Source organism: Lagenorhynchus albirostris, chromosome 8 (assembly GCF_949774975.1).
Source record: "Lagenorhynchus albirostris chromosome 8, mLagAlb1.1, whole genome shotgun sequence".
NCBI lineage: Eukaryota > Metazoa > Chordata > Mammalia > Artiodactyla > Delphinidae > Lagenorhynchus > Lagenorhynchus albirostris.
Window position 1 is genome coordinate 88929414 of NC_083102.1, and position 14467 is coordinate 88943880.

General features: G+C 38.7%; 1 protein-coding gene and 1 long non-coding RNA gene across 3 annotated transcripts in view; one reads left to right on the forward strand and one right to left on the reverse strand.

Annotated features, from left to right (window-relative positions):
* The window catches only part of LOC132524823 (uncharacterized), a 31054-nt gene extending 19751 nt beyond the window's left edge, over window positions 1-11303 (forward strand). Inside the window, exon 3 of the long non-coding RNA XR_009542053.1 lies at window positions 11211-11303. This is a non-coding gene — a long non-coding RNA (uncharacterized LOC132524823). The remainder of the gene's footprint in view (window positions 1-11210) is intronic.
* NAMPT (nicotinamide phosphoribosyltransferase) overlaps window positions 1-14069 on the reverse strand; it is a 37057-nt gene extending 22988 nt beyond the window's left edge. Inside the window, exons 1-4 of one of the 2 annotated variants that reach the window (XM_060157274.1) lie at window positions 13812-14069; window positions 7495-7651; window positions 5435-5538; window positions 3129-3257 (exon numbers count right to left, since the gene is read on the reverse strand). In XM_060157274.1, coding sequence (XP_060013257.1) covers window positions 3129-3257; window positions 5435-5538; window positions 7495-7651; window positions 13812-13868 — 447 coding nt within the window. In that variant the 5' untranslated portion in view covers window positions 13869-14069. Of the gene's footprint in view, window positions 1-3128; window positions 3258-5434; window positions 5634-7494; window positions 7652-13811 lie in introns of those variants that run through there. The other variant, XM_060157275.1, reaches the window with a different exon arrangement.
* Window positions 14070-14467: the final 398 nt, after the last annotated feature.

Sequence of the window (14467 nt, forward strand, 5' to 3'; positions counted from 1 at the left end):
AAGACATAACTTACTCTAATTTCTGTGCCCAGCAATTTTTGGGTATATAACTGTAATCAATACTCATTTGCTGAAGTTAATTCAATCAACTCTCACATTTTTAATTTAACTTAGACTGATATTATCTAGGAGTATGAGAAAGATAGAAAACATAATGTGAAAAACTCTAGTTGAGTTATAAAGGTAGAAGATTGACCTTACCCCTCGAAAAATGCCAGGGAAGGAGAGAAATAACTATGAGACACAGTGATCCTTCACATCACCATTTCCTTTTCATAGTCCAACAAAATCAGCTTAAATTATACTCTTAATAAAATCACTCCCCTTTAAAAAAGATCACTGTAGGTGTAAGCAAGGGAAAAAAAGGCAAGTTAGTTTGGGTTAATTCAAGGTCTAACAAAGTGGCCTTGTTGGAAACTTCTGCAAAACAGCAATTTGCCCACACAAATCAAGATAAAATTTTTAGCTGAAAACTAAGACTAAAGTAAATGAACCTGCAAGTTTTATTTAAGAAGTGTTCATTATAACGTTACTGTCCAGGATAAGGAATTTTAAAGAATAAGAAATGGTGTGGTATAGTCGAAAGGGGACTGGACCTACACTGTTAACTAGCCTGTTCACCTCTCAGGGCTCAATTTCCTCATCTGTGAAATGAGGGCATTTGATCAATGTAATACTTTTAAAGTCTTCTTTTTAACAGCAAAAAGGTATTGTTTTGTTTTTTTGGTTGGAAGAAATGGTTAAGTTTAGCCCAATATGTTCATTCTTCAGCCCCTCACAAGTCTGAGACACCTCTGAAGAACACTTAGACTCTCTTAAACATGTTTTAAAATCTGATTTGAGGGCTAAGGTTTCTTCTAGCACCAATACTGAAATTGATAAAGCAATTCAATAATTTTAGTGGATTTTAAAATTCAGTGTACAGTGAATCAAAGAATGTTATTAATAACTTTGCACCGGGAATTCCTTGGCGGTCCAGTGATTAGGACTCAGCGCTTTCACTGCCCGGGTTCAATCCCTGGTCAAGGAACTAAGATGCAACAAGCTGCGCAGTGTGGCCAAAAAAAACCCACAAACCCCCCCCCCCACACACACACTTTACACATACTGGCAAAGGGAACTGGAAGGAATACTACTTAGTACTGTTATTTTAAATGTTTTAAATCAAGGATTTCCTGAAGAAAATCTCAAGTTTTTAAATAACAAGTTTGTTGGATTTGGTAACAGATTCCATTTATGAGGTGGTAAACTTGGGCTGGAGATGGATAAGAGGAAGATGAACCTCCTCTAACCCCACACAGAAACCCATGAAAGAGGCAAAGTGACTCTGAGAAAGCGGCTTCTGGAGACTCGGTATTTAGATTACACACAGTTTTTTATAAAACATAGGATCTATCACAAAGGGATTGTTTCAGAACATACATTTTTGTGCCTTAGATAAAAATACCTACCAAGGAATGAAATTATTTAAATAATATACATTAGAATAGGAGGTAAACTCAATAAGCAAATGAAAACAGGGAATTTTTTTTCTTCAAAATCTAACAGCCTCTTATTGGATTTTATGTTTAATAATTTTTAAACTAAAAATATTTTTATATTTGCTAACAAACTGCTGTTAAGATGGCCGTATATAAACTTTTTTACTTTACGGCTTTTTTATAGTGAAATACACCAAAATAACGATTATTAAAACAGGTAGTTAAAAAAAAACTTTTTTTAAGGCTAGTGTTTTTCACTTTCTTAAGAGGATAAAGTAAAACATACATGAAAAGCAAGCAGACTTGGAACTAGTTCTCTGCTGAACATCTGCTTTATGAAACTCCAATTCAACACAGGGGAAGAGTACTTATTGACTAAATCCTCAATCAGAAAACTAAAAAGAAAAAAAAGTGAAGCAAGGTGATTCACAAATGATGATTTTCAAAATAAGATTTATCTGTGTGGGACCTTTTGGCACTGAGCGTAAAGGATACACTAGATGATGCGGTTCAGAGCTCTTCTACTCTTTATAATGCCTTCCCCTCAAAATAAAACATCTGCCAGTAAAATAGCATGAGAACTGTTAATAATATGTTTCCTTTTACTCTGAGTTCATGAGTTAATTCAAAGTTTTAAGACATAGAAATAAACTATTTTAAATCTTTACTTTAGTTAATTGTTCACTGTTTCAGAGCCTGTTAGGCTATTATAAATTGATGGCCCACCCAGAGTCTAAAAAGAAAGTTCCTGTCGACTTAGCAAAAATGTATTTCAAAAATATTCCTGACCTCTTACTTTTTCTAAACTTTTTCCAGTCTTTATAAATGAACCTCAAATGTATTATTTTATAATAGAACAAATTAGTTTAACCAATACATTAATAAGACAAAAAGTACCAAGCACTAAGTAAACACCTCTCAGATAGTGGGGTGACATTATTCTACGGTTACTTCCTAGGATATTTCTTCTTATAGATAAAAATCTAAGCTATTGATAATCTAATTAGATTATTAATATCAAAGCGATGAGGCTGTGAAAACATGATTGCTTAAGTACAGATACCAGGAAAGCAAACAAAGCCCTGTAATATAAACTCACAGCCTATAATGTACTCTCCTTTTGAGATTAGAAATTAAAACCATCAGTGAATCTTGAATATATTTAAATGAGAAATACCAGGTGGTAGAGTCTAGGCCCTAAACTGATTAGGTAAGAATAAAGAAAACAGTTACTAAGAAGCTGAACAAAATTCTTTTAGTCTAACTGGAACAGAACAGCCATAAAATGTCTTAAGTTACTAAAAATACATCTGTGCTGTTTTTGTAATCTTTCTCTATGATGGTATATATTTAGGATTGCAACAAATAAGATGGAGGCCAACTGAGCTTTAACAGTAATAATTCTTTACAATTTGATTTTAAGATCTCAGAAGACTAGATTTTACTGGAAGGAAACTTAAAGATTATTTAGTCCAACTGTCATTTTATAGGTGAGGAAATTGAGGCCTGGAAAGGTTTAGTAAATTTTAGGAGGTTACATAACTTTATTGGTAGCATTTTTTAAACTAGAATCCCAGTTGAATGGTTTTTACATCTACAATTAATGTTAGGTAAAAGTGAAAAGCAAAACAAAACAAAACAATTCACCTCAATCCAATTTGTAAGCCAGTAACACTCTGGATCTGTGTTTTCCACTGTGAAGAGAACATTTCCTCTGGGAATGACAGAGCCCTCAGGAACAGCTTTTACTTCTATTGGAAGATGCCCATCATATTTCTGGTAAGAGACAATAATGAAATTATTAATTCAGCAGGTGGTATGCCATTACCTGTTTAAATAAGGTTCTTTATATTTTACAGAAGCTAAACTTACTGTCATAGAAATTGCAACTGTAGATCTTATTATATTGCTAGTAATCTGGTCAGAATATCCTTATCCTCCTGAAATAAAATTAGCTAAAATGATTAACAGTTTAGTACTAGCATTAATTTTTAAATTTTACGCTGTAAAAGTACTTCTGCTAAGAAAATTTGTCACTTGAAGAGAATTTCAAACTGATTTCAAAACAAAAAAGTTGTTTTCCTATTCCTTCCAAAAAAAGAGTTTATTCCAACATATTCTAAGAGGACTATCTCTCTTCTAAGTAGGTCATTTTCATAAAAGAAAGGCTAAAGACTGAAAGATAAAATAATGGACTGCTATTAGAGAGCACAACAAAATGAACAAACAAATAAGAAAAAGAGAGCACTCCTTGCCAGTAGAAGAATCTTAAATAGGTTTTCTCTATACTGGTAGTAGACCTGATACCATTTTGGTAGTAGACAGACCAATCATAAGTATACTTTCTAGAGCTTTGGCAGTCAATATCCAAGTGCAACAATTCTCTCCCAAATTAGGCTGAGGATATAGTGGCTACATGGTATGTTACTAGATATTTAATTACGCCTCCCCCTTTTTAAAGTTAAAAGCTGTGGCTAACTTTTGGCTAGTAAGGTTTATTTATGTGATTTGGGACAAGGTAACTAGATTAAAAAAAAATCATGTTACAGCAGAAAGAATAATGCCTTAAAATCCTAGCTTGGATGCAAAAGCAGGTAGGAAACTGTGGGCAAGTCATTTAGAATCGCAAGGTCTCAGACTCCATGCTTGTAAAAGGGGTTACACAAGATTATCTCTAGGGAATCTATGAATCCCTAAGATTCTCTGAATATAAAATAAAAAGGTTTACCACCCTGACCACTGAGAATTCTATTACTAAGCACAGCACTTAACTTACCTATAACTATAATCCTCACAACAAACCAAATGGGTTAAGTGTCAACCAAATGAGTTAGCCAACATAATCAAAATATGTTAGCGAACATATTTTACTGACCTTACTCAAGATACGGGAAAACTAGCAGCGTGCTTACTCAACTTCTTCAAAGACCAGTAATTACCAAACAGTAAAATTCAATATTACGATACAGGCAGGAAAGTTAAAGTATTTCTAATTACTTTGTGTTTGATAGTTTACAATGAAAAAGACATTCATTTTAAAGATAATGAACACTTAACATAGCAAGATGCCAATAGATCCCATTCCCAACCTATCTTTGTAACAGAGAAAACCACTAGGGGACATTCAACACTTATGACTCAATTCCCATGTCTTTGGATGCCCAAAAGTTTAAGCAAGGAATCCAAACATGTTAGGTAGGAATATTACAGTACAATAAAGAATGAAAATTAACTTCATAGATTTGCACCAAACCATTCTTCTAACTATTCGGTAAGGGAAATGTCCTAGAAGTATTGCATAGAGACAGACTCACAGCATCTATTTTCTTAGATAATGTACAGTCCAGAAAATAGGCTTAAATTTTCAAATTGCCAAATAATCATGTCCTTTCTTAATTATAATGTATTTTCAAAGAAAGGATTAAATTACCTTTCTGAAAAATGTTATTTAAATTATAATACATATTACAACAAATTACTTAGATATGCTATAGATTTTAGATACTAATGATGTGTTACCAGGAGAAAAAAATTAAACATTAACTTTTCACAAGAATGTCTAAATAGCCATTATATTTATAGGGTCACAGACAGAAAAGAGTTACAATTACAGTTGACCCTAGTACAATGCTTGTGTTAGAGGCACCCACCCTCCTCTGCACAGTCAAAAATCCATGTATAACTTATGGTCAGCCCTCTGTAACTGTGGTTCCTCTGCATCTGTGATTTTGCATCTGCGGATTCAACCAACTGCAGATTGTGTAGTACTGCAGTATCTACTACTGAAAAAACTCCACATGTACATGGACCCATGCAATTCAAACCTGTGTTGTTCAAGGTTTGAATACCTGTGTTGTGTACAGTCTAATCTACTATTCAAATTCCATGGCAAGAAATTCTGAACTAAAAGCAAAACCAAAATACATAGGTCAAAACATGAAACCATTTTTTACCTCAAGAATGTAGTTCCATCCCTTTTCATTAAAGACATCGTCTTGGAAATGCTCTTTGTACACCTCTTTGGCTTCCTGGATCTTCTCTTTGGTCACTACTTTACCTAAAAAAATAAACATCTCCTGTTTACATTTCTAAAGGCATGCTGTGAGTTGCTGAGTTGTCATAGGATTAATGTCTCTAGCTATTTCGCCCATTCTGTGGATTAAAAAAACAAGAACTGAGGTTAAATGATTCACCCAGAGTCAACAGCAGAGTCAGAAAAGGAATTTGCACTTCTAACCACTCGCTCTAAGCATAAGTGTTAATTTCTTATTTGAAAAGCAAATTTGCAATAGAAGAGATTATTACATGCATAGTATTTTGAAAAAATCACAGTAATAAATTAACTTTTGGGAGATTTTTTAAAAATCTCTATTAATTTATACAGTCTTCAGATTTGAGAGTAAGCCTTTGATAGCTGGCTTTCCAGGTGAATCTGCTCACTTTATTCATAAAGGATGTCTTTGGGGCTGATAATCCAATAATTTTTACAATGCCTAAGTTTTTGCCCCCCAAATATACTTTTAGCTAACTTTATCTGTAAAATGAAGATAATAGTAGAGTACCTACTTTTAGAGTGGTTGTGAGGACGAAATGAGTTAAGACATCTGAATTAAAGCACTTAGAATAATGCTGGCCTATAACACACAATATATTTTAGCTGTAATTAGTAACATTTTATAAAGTTTTTAAGCTGTAGAAAATTGAAGTGTGACATTAGTCTCTGGTAACTTTCTCTAAATAAGATCGCTAGTAAATTCATTTAAAATATCTTGGGTAATCTTGTTGCAATGAAGTACTTTGGATATCCAAGTAGGTTTTCAATAGTATAACATATCTGAACTATCTGATCTTAAAATTGCCAAGGTTACAGGAAAACGTCATCATCTGCATAAAATTCAAGTTATTCTGTATTCAATTCTGAGATTACTTTTATGTGAAAAGGTTAGAAATGAAATTTTCCAAAATGTATAAAAAACTTGGGCACTGTTTCCCCCCTCCAAATACCATTACAAAATAAGACTAGAAATGGACTTTCAAATAAGAAAGCACAGAAATTATTTCAGGGATTTTTTTCTTCTTTAAAATGCATTTGAGGGACTTCCCTAGTGGTCCAGTGGTTAAGACTCTGCCTTCCAATGCAGGATGCAAGGGTTCGATCCCTGGTCTGGGAACTAAGATCCCACATGCCGTGGGGTGTGGCCAAAAACTTAAAAAAAAATGCATTTGAGACTAAGTCCACCATTACAGGTAGTTTTGAAAAATAGGCCTTTAAGGTAAAACTGACTAGCAAAACATATTCTAATTATAATTGCTACCACAATTCAAAATGAGTTCCCAGGTCAGTAACAAATCCTTTATTTTGAATTAATGACTAACGTCTATTAACAAACCAGATTAGCCTCAGAAAATTATTCACTTTTCTAAATTTATTCCCAATCTTACTAGTTTCAGAAAATCTTTGTCCTATTTAGAACACCAAGCACATAAGTCAAATTATAAAATTTAATGCTTTCAAATTAACAGATTTCTAAAAATTCCAAAACAACCCCTAAAATAGTTAGGGTAATTAAATAAACATCAAACTAGGACTTCCCTGATGGCGCAGTGCTTAAGAACCCGCCTGCCAAGGCAGGGGACATGGGTTCAAGCCCCGGACCGGGAAGATCCCACATGCCGCGGAGCAACGAAGCCCGTGAGCCACAACTACTGAGCCTGCGCTCTAAACCCGTGAGCCACAACTACTGAAGCCCGCGCGCCTAGAGCCCGTGCTCCACAACAAGAGAAGTCACCGCAATGAGAAGCCCGCGCACCGCAACGAAGAGTAGCCCCCACTCGCCGCAACTAGAGAAAGCCCGCGTGCAGCAATGAAGACCTGATGCAGCCAAAAATAAATTAAAAAAAAATCAAAATTAGACTATTCAAAAAGGTACTTAAAATAATACAACAATATAGGAGGAAAACTATGATGAGGTATATAAAAGCAGTGTTTTAAACATATTAGGAAAAACAATACCTTTTAAGTACTTATTAAGAATGTACTGCAACCCATAAAATACTGTTTCCTCATATTTCACCTTCCTTATTTTGGAGTTTTCTGTCTTCTTTTCACGGCATTCAAAGTAGGAATAAACTTTGCTTGTATTGGGTGGGTACTGTTTATAGTGAGTAACCTATATGAAAGAGAAAATACCTGAATTAGAAAATACCAGAAGAATAGAATGTAAATTATGATAAAAAGAGCTTGAAATTATTTAAAACCAGAGAAACTATAGCAGAAATACAAATCAATAAATTGTTATTTTATAAATAGTTCCTGCATTCACAAATATATAGTCTGTACCAACTGTGTATCAGGCCCTGCTTCAGATGCTGAGGATGGGGAAGTAAAACAGACCGACTAGGCCTTCCTCCCATAGGGCTAGTGAGGGCTGAGAGATCATAAACAAAATAATTTCAGCTAGATGGATGCTATGAAAAATTAAAAGAAAATGATGGACTAGAAGGGGCCTGGGAGACTAAAGAGGAGGCCAAGAAGGCTTCTCTGAGATAGTAACATGTGAACAAGATTTACTGACGAGGAAATAGGAAATATCTTGACTTCAGGGACGGAAGAGAATGAAGACCACTGTGGTTGGTGCTTAGAGAATGGGGAGCGGCACATGGTAAGGTCAGAGAGAGAGAGAGATGCACAGACAAGATCATGTAAGGCTCACAGGCTACCAAGGAGCCTGAATTTTACCTGAAGTGCAGTGGGAAGCCATTAGCATGCTTTAAGCTGGAGTGAATATGATCTGATTCACCTCTGACAAGGATCAGCTTGGCAGAGATGGAGAATGGATTATGGGGTGACCAGAGTGGACACAGAGCATTAAGAGGCTACTGCCAAAGACTAGGTTAGGTGAGAGACTGGCTCAGTATCTTTGGAGAAGTAGGCTGATAGATTAGATTTGGGAATAAAGAGGGGAAGGAATTAAGGATGTCTCCTAGATTTTTGGCTTGACAACTGAGTGAATAATGGTGCCATTTACTGAGATGGGGAAAGCCATTGGAAGGACTGGGTAAGGAAATCAAGAGCTTAGTTTTAAATATGTTAAGTAAACACTAACAAAAAGTTTCATAATATTCAAAATTAAAGTGACCTGCCAAAAGGGAGCCCTTAAATCATGTTGTTTTTCAGCACTGCTTTGACTTACATTACTAGAGAAAAGAGTTGTACAATAAATTTAAAATTACTTATAAGATGAAGAGAAAAAAAACAAATTTCTCATAATATCCTCAGCTAACATTACCCCTAAAAATGTTTCCTCAAGTGGCATAGCCTTCCTGCAACTAACAGAGTACTGCCAGTACTTAAATATATGTGTGGTAAGAACAGAGGCACACAGGAAAATGCAGCTCTTCTAATAAAACTTAGTTTCACAGTTAGTTATGTGGTTGATTTACTTCATGAAAAAATAAGCTTCTAAAAACTGCAATCCCAGATATCCCTGTATAACAGTTCAAGAGAGGTATGAGAAATATTTAAGTTGCACAGAATCTTTCTGTGACAGCGAAGTATAATTTTCTCCTGAGCTTCTCTGGATTTCCCATAAGGGTGACGTGATATATTTCCAAGAGCTTTCCTCCCACAATGGGATCACACGACCAAAGGCAACTACTACTAACCACCTTTTACAGTTAATCACTAAGAAATAATCACAAGCCAACATTTTAACAGCACCATGTGTATGGAAGAGCACGTGGAATAACAGACTCAAAGTCACAAACTAAGCTATGTTACCTACGTAATATCTAAGGGCACTCATAAGAGGAACTTCCATTGGCTAAGACTCTCTGCCTCTTCAAAGGTGATGTGCCAGAAACAGCAAAAATCGTAACTGATTCTTTCTTCTTTTCAATATTATTCAAGATTTGTCAAGCCCTGGACTTCTGTTGCCCCACAAAATAATTCATTGCTATTTGGCTTTTGAAGTAATAACTTCAAAATACAACTTAAGGATTTTTGGATTACATTATTTTGGTGAAGGTGATAAATTGTAAAACCAGCCATTATCATTATGCTGCCTCTTCCCTTAAATCGGGCAGAGTTCCTGGCAACTTGTACCTTTTTTTGCCGCAGCTTTAAGAGAGATTTCATAAACTGACAAAAAGGATACCAGTTTCTGGTATTTTTGTTTTGCAAGATACTCTACAATCATTACTGACCTAATCCAATCTTCCTAGGAGGTATGTTCATGATTTACATGCAGGATTTTATTTCTGTTGCCTGAGTTTTTCCTATAATTTATAATATAAAACTTACTGGAAAAACTCTATCCTAAGAATGAACAGGTACTCTCTGACATACAAACTGCAGCAGGACCACGTGTCTCACAAGGCTTAGGCTGCTGCTGTGACCATACTTAAGTGCCTGTTCAGAAGCGGTGAAAGAGAAGCAACTATGAAAAACAGGAACAGCTCAGAGGAAGACACTGCGTAGCTAAAAGTCCAAGGCAGGACTAACTTGCCCATAAGATTCTCATCTATCCCCAAATCTTTTCCTCCAAAAAGCCCCAAATTAAGATTTGTTTTTCCGCTACTAATGAGGAAGCAAGCTCTTCTTTAAAAAAAGCTAACTTGGGTGCTTAATCATCATACATGAATTATACAGCCTCTTATAACTTTTCTAAAATCAACTTTCACCCATCTTAGATTGTAAGGGACATCTTTCGTATTTTATAATATGTAGTAGGTCTCCAATATTTATTAAATTAATGCATGAAAATGTGCTGAGTTCTAGATAACCATTTTTAAATGACCTTTTGAGAAGCAACCCACACTGGACGGCACATTTCATAACTAACATGTGATGTGGTTTAAACTGTAAATTGCTTAGGGATTACTTTCTTGTGCTATACATTATCTTTTCCAACTAGGGCTCAATTGACAACATCATCCATTTTAATCTGCTAACAGGTAAAATGTTCAGAAATGTTTAAATGATTCTCTGCTGTAGTTTGTTACAAACATTATCTACATAGAAGGGGAAGGAAGAATGGAACAGAAATGAATCTTTTAATGATCCGGTTATTCAGAAACTGATCAATGGCTATCCCAGAAATAACTGAAAAAAATGACCTGTCTCTTTTACAAAAAAAGTTCCAAATGCTTTTTAAGCACTGCAATGGCTAAGGCCAGCCCAAACGCACCTTTCTCTAGCTGGCTTAGCACAATGTAGATATAACACAGTAGATAATTTTACTTTAAACCATTTTGAAAACATAAATGGTTAACACTTAAGATTAAGTGTCCTTTTCATTTGTAACAAGAACCCAGGATAAAAATAGAAGAAACAACCACATTCACCTATTTCCTTAGTTCATCAATATGTATAATAAAGTATGAGATTTCAGAAATGAGTATGTATCTTAAATGCCTCTCCTTTGGCCCAAATTGTCCTGATCCCTCTGGAAAGGATACAAGTGAAAACAAAATTCCCACATGTTGTCATGCACTTGGACACTATCCCATCTACTTGCAAAACACCTTTCTCTAGTGCCTAGACAGCCAATTATCCTTGCTTCAGTTCTAGAAAAAATAAATCAACAATATCCTGCTCTCTTCCACCAATACATCTAAAGCTGTTAGCTCCCTACTTTAACTGGCCAACAGTATGCAAGTACTGATAAGGATATGCATGTAACATTCTCAGGTAATTTCCTAATAAAAGTGTAATTTCACTACTTCTAGACTCAAGATTACCATTTCTGTCTCCTCTTCATCTAAGAAGATAAAAAGCCGAAAATACTAAAGAGGCTATAAGGACCACTAAAAGTGTAAGGAAAATGAAACTTAAACGACTAAATTGTGAGTGTGCAATACACTACTTATTTTACTGTACTGCTGTAAACCACTGGTATAAAACATATCATCCTGACTGAATCCTCTTGAGGGTTTTTTTGTGGGGAAGGGAGGGAAATGAAATATCTTACGCAGGTGATAATCTTCTTAAAAGGTTTTATATTCGAAATGGGATAAAATACACCAGTCTGACCTGAAAATGTACAGGAATAAACTTTACTAAATAGATGCAAATTCTGATAGTGTTGTTAAGTATGCCTTGCTAGCAAATTAGAAAACTGTAAGGTAACCACTCTTATCTTTCATCCCAGGAAATTGATGTTAAAGCAATTTACATTCCTTATATATAATGGCTAGAGGAACTACAAACGAAAGAAGCTTGCACACTGTTTTGTAATGTTTAAACCATTTTGAAAATATAAATGGTTAACACTTAAGTGTCCTTTTCATTTATAACAAGAACCCAGGATAAAAACAGAAGAAACAACCACATTTACCTATTTCCTTAGTTCATCATTATGTATAATAAAGTATGAGATTACAGAAATGAATATCTATTTATTTAAATTTATTTATCGTATTTATTTATTTTTGGCTGTGTTGGGCCTTCGTTGCGGTGCGCGGGCTTCTTATTGCAGTGGCTTCTCTTGCTGCAGAGCACGGGCTCCAGGCGCACGGGCTTCAGCCGCCATGGCTCGTGGGCTCTAGAGTGCAGACTCAGTAGTCGTGGCCCATGGGATTAGTTGCTCCGCTGCACGTGGGATCTTCCCGGACCAGGGCTTGAACCCATGTCCCCTGCATTGGCAGGCGGATTCTTAACCACTGTGCCACCAGGGAAGCCCTGAATATATATACTTTAAACGTCTGTTTTGTTTTTTTAAAAGTTGGACCAATCAACCTCCGTTTATATTTCCCATTTTCAATAAAATAAGTTACTACATTAAAAAATCTGAAAATTATTTTAAAGAGTTAGTTAAGGATAAAGTTCTAGAAAACTATGCATGAGACCATTCTAAAATCACTGTTAAAAATAGTCAAAACACTATAATTGAACTAAGAGACCACAAGAGGAGCACAAGTAAAAATACCCTTGATAGCACTATGATATCCTTGCAATTGTGTAGATTTCCACTTTAAAATTCCATTTAAAAGACCACTTGTTAAAGAAACTTGGTTCTACTTTAAATAATAACCCACCTAAATTATCATAAGTAGAATCTTAAACCAGCTGGGAAGGAAAGTTCAACAGAGAACTTAAGTAAAATGGGATTCTCCAAAATACTTTATTGGAATATTTAAGAAAAAACAAAAAGCAACAAAAACCGCAACAAAAACCAAAATCTGAAAACATTATGCTTTAATCACTATATTCCAAACTACCATGCTGCTCAAGTAAAAACGAAAATTTATTCTGTGAAAGTGGAGTTTCCAGTCTGACATGTCATCTTTTAGGTGTCCTGGCTAACAAAGCTTGTTAGCAAAGTATAATCCAGTTTATTTCATATAATTTGGAAACTAGGGGAAAGGATATTTGCCGGATTTCTCTTTAATCACTCTTCCCTTTACTAATGTGTGTGAGTTTCAAATAAAATTAACGGGTCAGCTACACATGCAAGCGTCCAATAGCCATAGTAAGAGAATGTTGTGTCGCTTCTCTCTCAACAAGTTCTCCAAGGTTAACTACAGTTCCTTTAACACCTCGTGTTTCACTTTCCTTTTCACAAAAACCTCACAGGGATCCTAATGGAATAAGGGCAGATCGGCCTTTCCAAGAAGAGGTACGGAGCGTGAGTGATCACCAGGAGCAAGGGAGTCTGAAACGGAGCCCAGTGGAATGGGACGGGGGATCCAGCCGGGCCACAGGCACAGGAACGTGGCTGGCTGCTCTGGCACCCCTACTAGGACTTCGCCCACCCGTTCCTCGGGAAGGGGCGTACCTGCCGGCTAAGGCGTGAGCGCGCTCGACTCAGCTCCGCGGGGGAAACCCCACTTCTCAAACCCGGCTCAGTCTTTCCACCGTGGAACCCCAGGGGCCGTTACCTAACTGACCCGCTCCTCGGGCGAGCCCTCGCTCAGCCCGGCCCGGGGCCAAAAGGCCGTGCTCCTGCAGAAGGCGTGAGCTCGGCCGGTGACGCCCCAGCCACCCCGGCCGCCGGCCCGCTGAGCCGAGCTGAGCCGCCCCGAGCCCCGGGCAGCAGGCGAGCGGCACCAGCTCGGGCCCGCCTCAGCCCCTCGCCGCGCCCCCCCCAACCACGCACCCCCAGGCCCCGCCTCCTGCCGTCTATCCCTCCATCCCTCCTCCATCCGCCTCCTCCCCACTGCGGCGCCAGCCTCACCTGCCCCTAGTCGCCGCCGCCACCGCCGCCGCGCCTTCCCTCGGGGCCGCCTCGCGCCACGACCCCAGCCCGGCCGCCCCTGCCCCGCAGCCTCGCGCTGGTCCCCGACGCGCCCTCTCTTCCTCCGTCACCTGCCCCCGCCCCGAGCTTCTACCTTGTACGAGTCGGTGGCCAGGAGGATGTTGAACTCGGCTTCTGCCGCAGCATTCATCTCGGGCCGGAGTGTAGGGGCCGCGCGCCGCGGGCTGCCCGGCGCGGCTGCGAGGAAGGAGAAAAATGGGCTTCACCGCGCTCCGTTGCTTAAGTCACCGCTCTGTCGGAGAGGGAGGGTGAGAGGAGGGGGAAACGGAGCCGGGAGGAGGGACCAGAGGAGGGCAGGCCTGGGAGCCGTGACGCGGCGGGGGAGGCGGCGCGCGCGCTCGCAGTCTAGGGACTCCGGCGGCCTCCTCACCCCGACTCCCCGCCCCCGCCCCATCGCCCTGGCGGGGACGCGAGGGGCGGGGCGCGGCCGCGCGTGCGCAGCGCGCAGGGGGCGGGGCTGGTAGGACGTGAGGCACGCTCCCTTCTCGGAGACGCCCATCCCGGGAAGCCTGAGGCTGCGAGGCCGCCCCGGCCCTTGACCCGGGCGCCGGCTCGGCTTTCGTTTCCCTGCCCGGCGCAGTGGGGCGGGGCCGGGAGGGGGCGTTCCCAGCCTCGCCACCTCTGCGATTAGCCGGTTCGCCCGCCCCGCTGGCACCTTCCTATCCTACCCAGTCCTGGCCCGTTTTCTGAGTCCTCTTGAAGTCACGCCACCCGGCTAGGGGCCAAGGA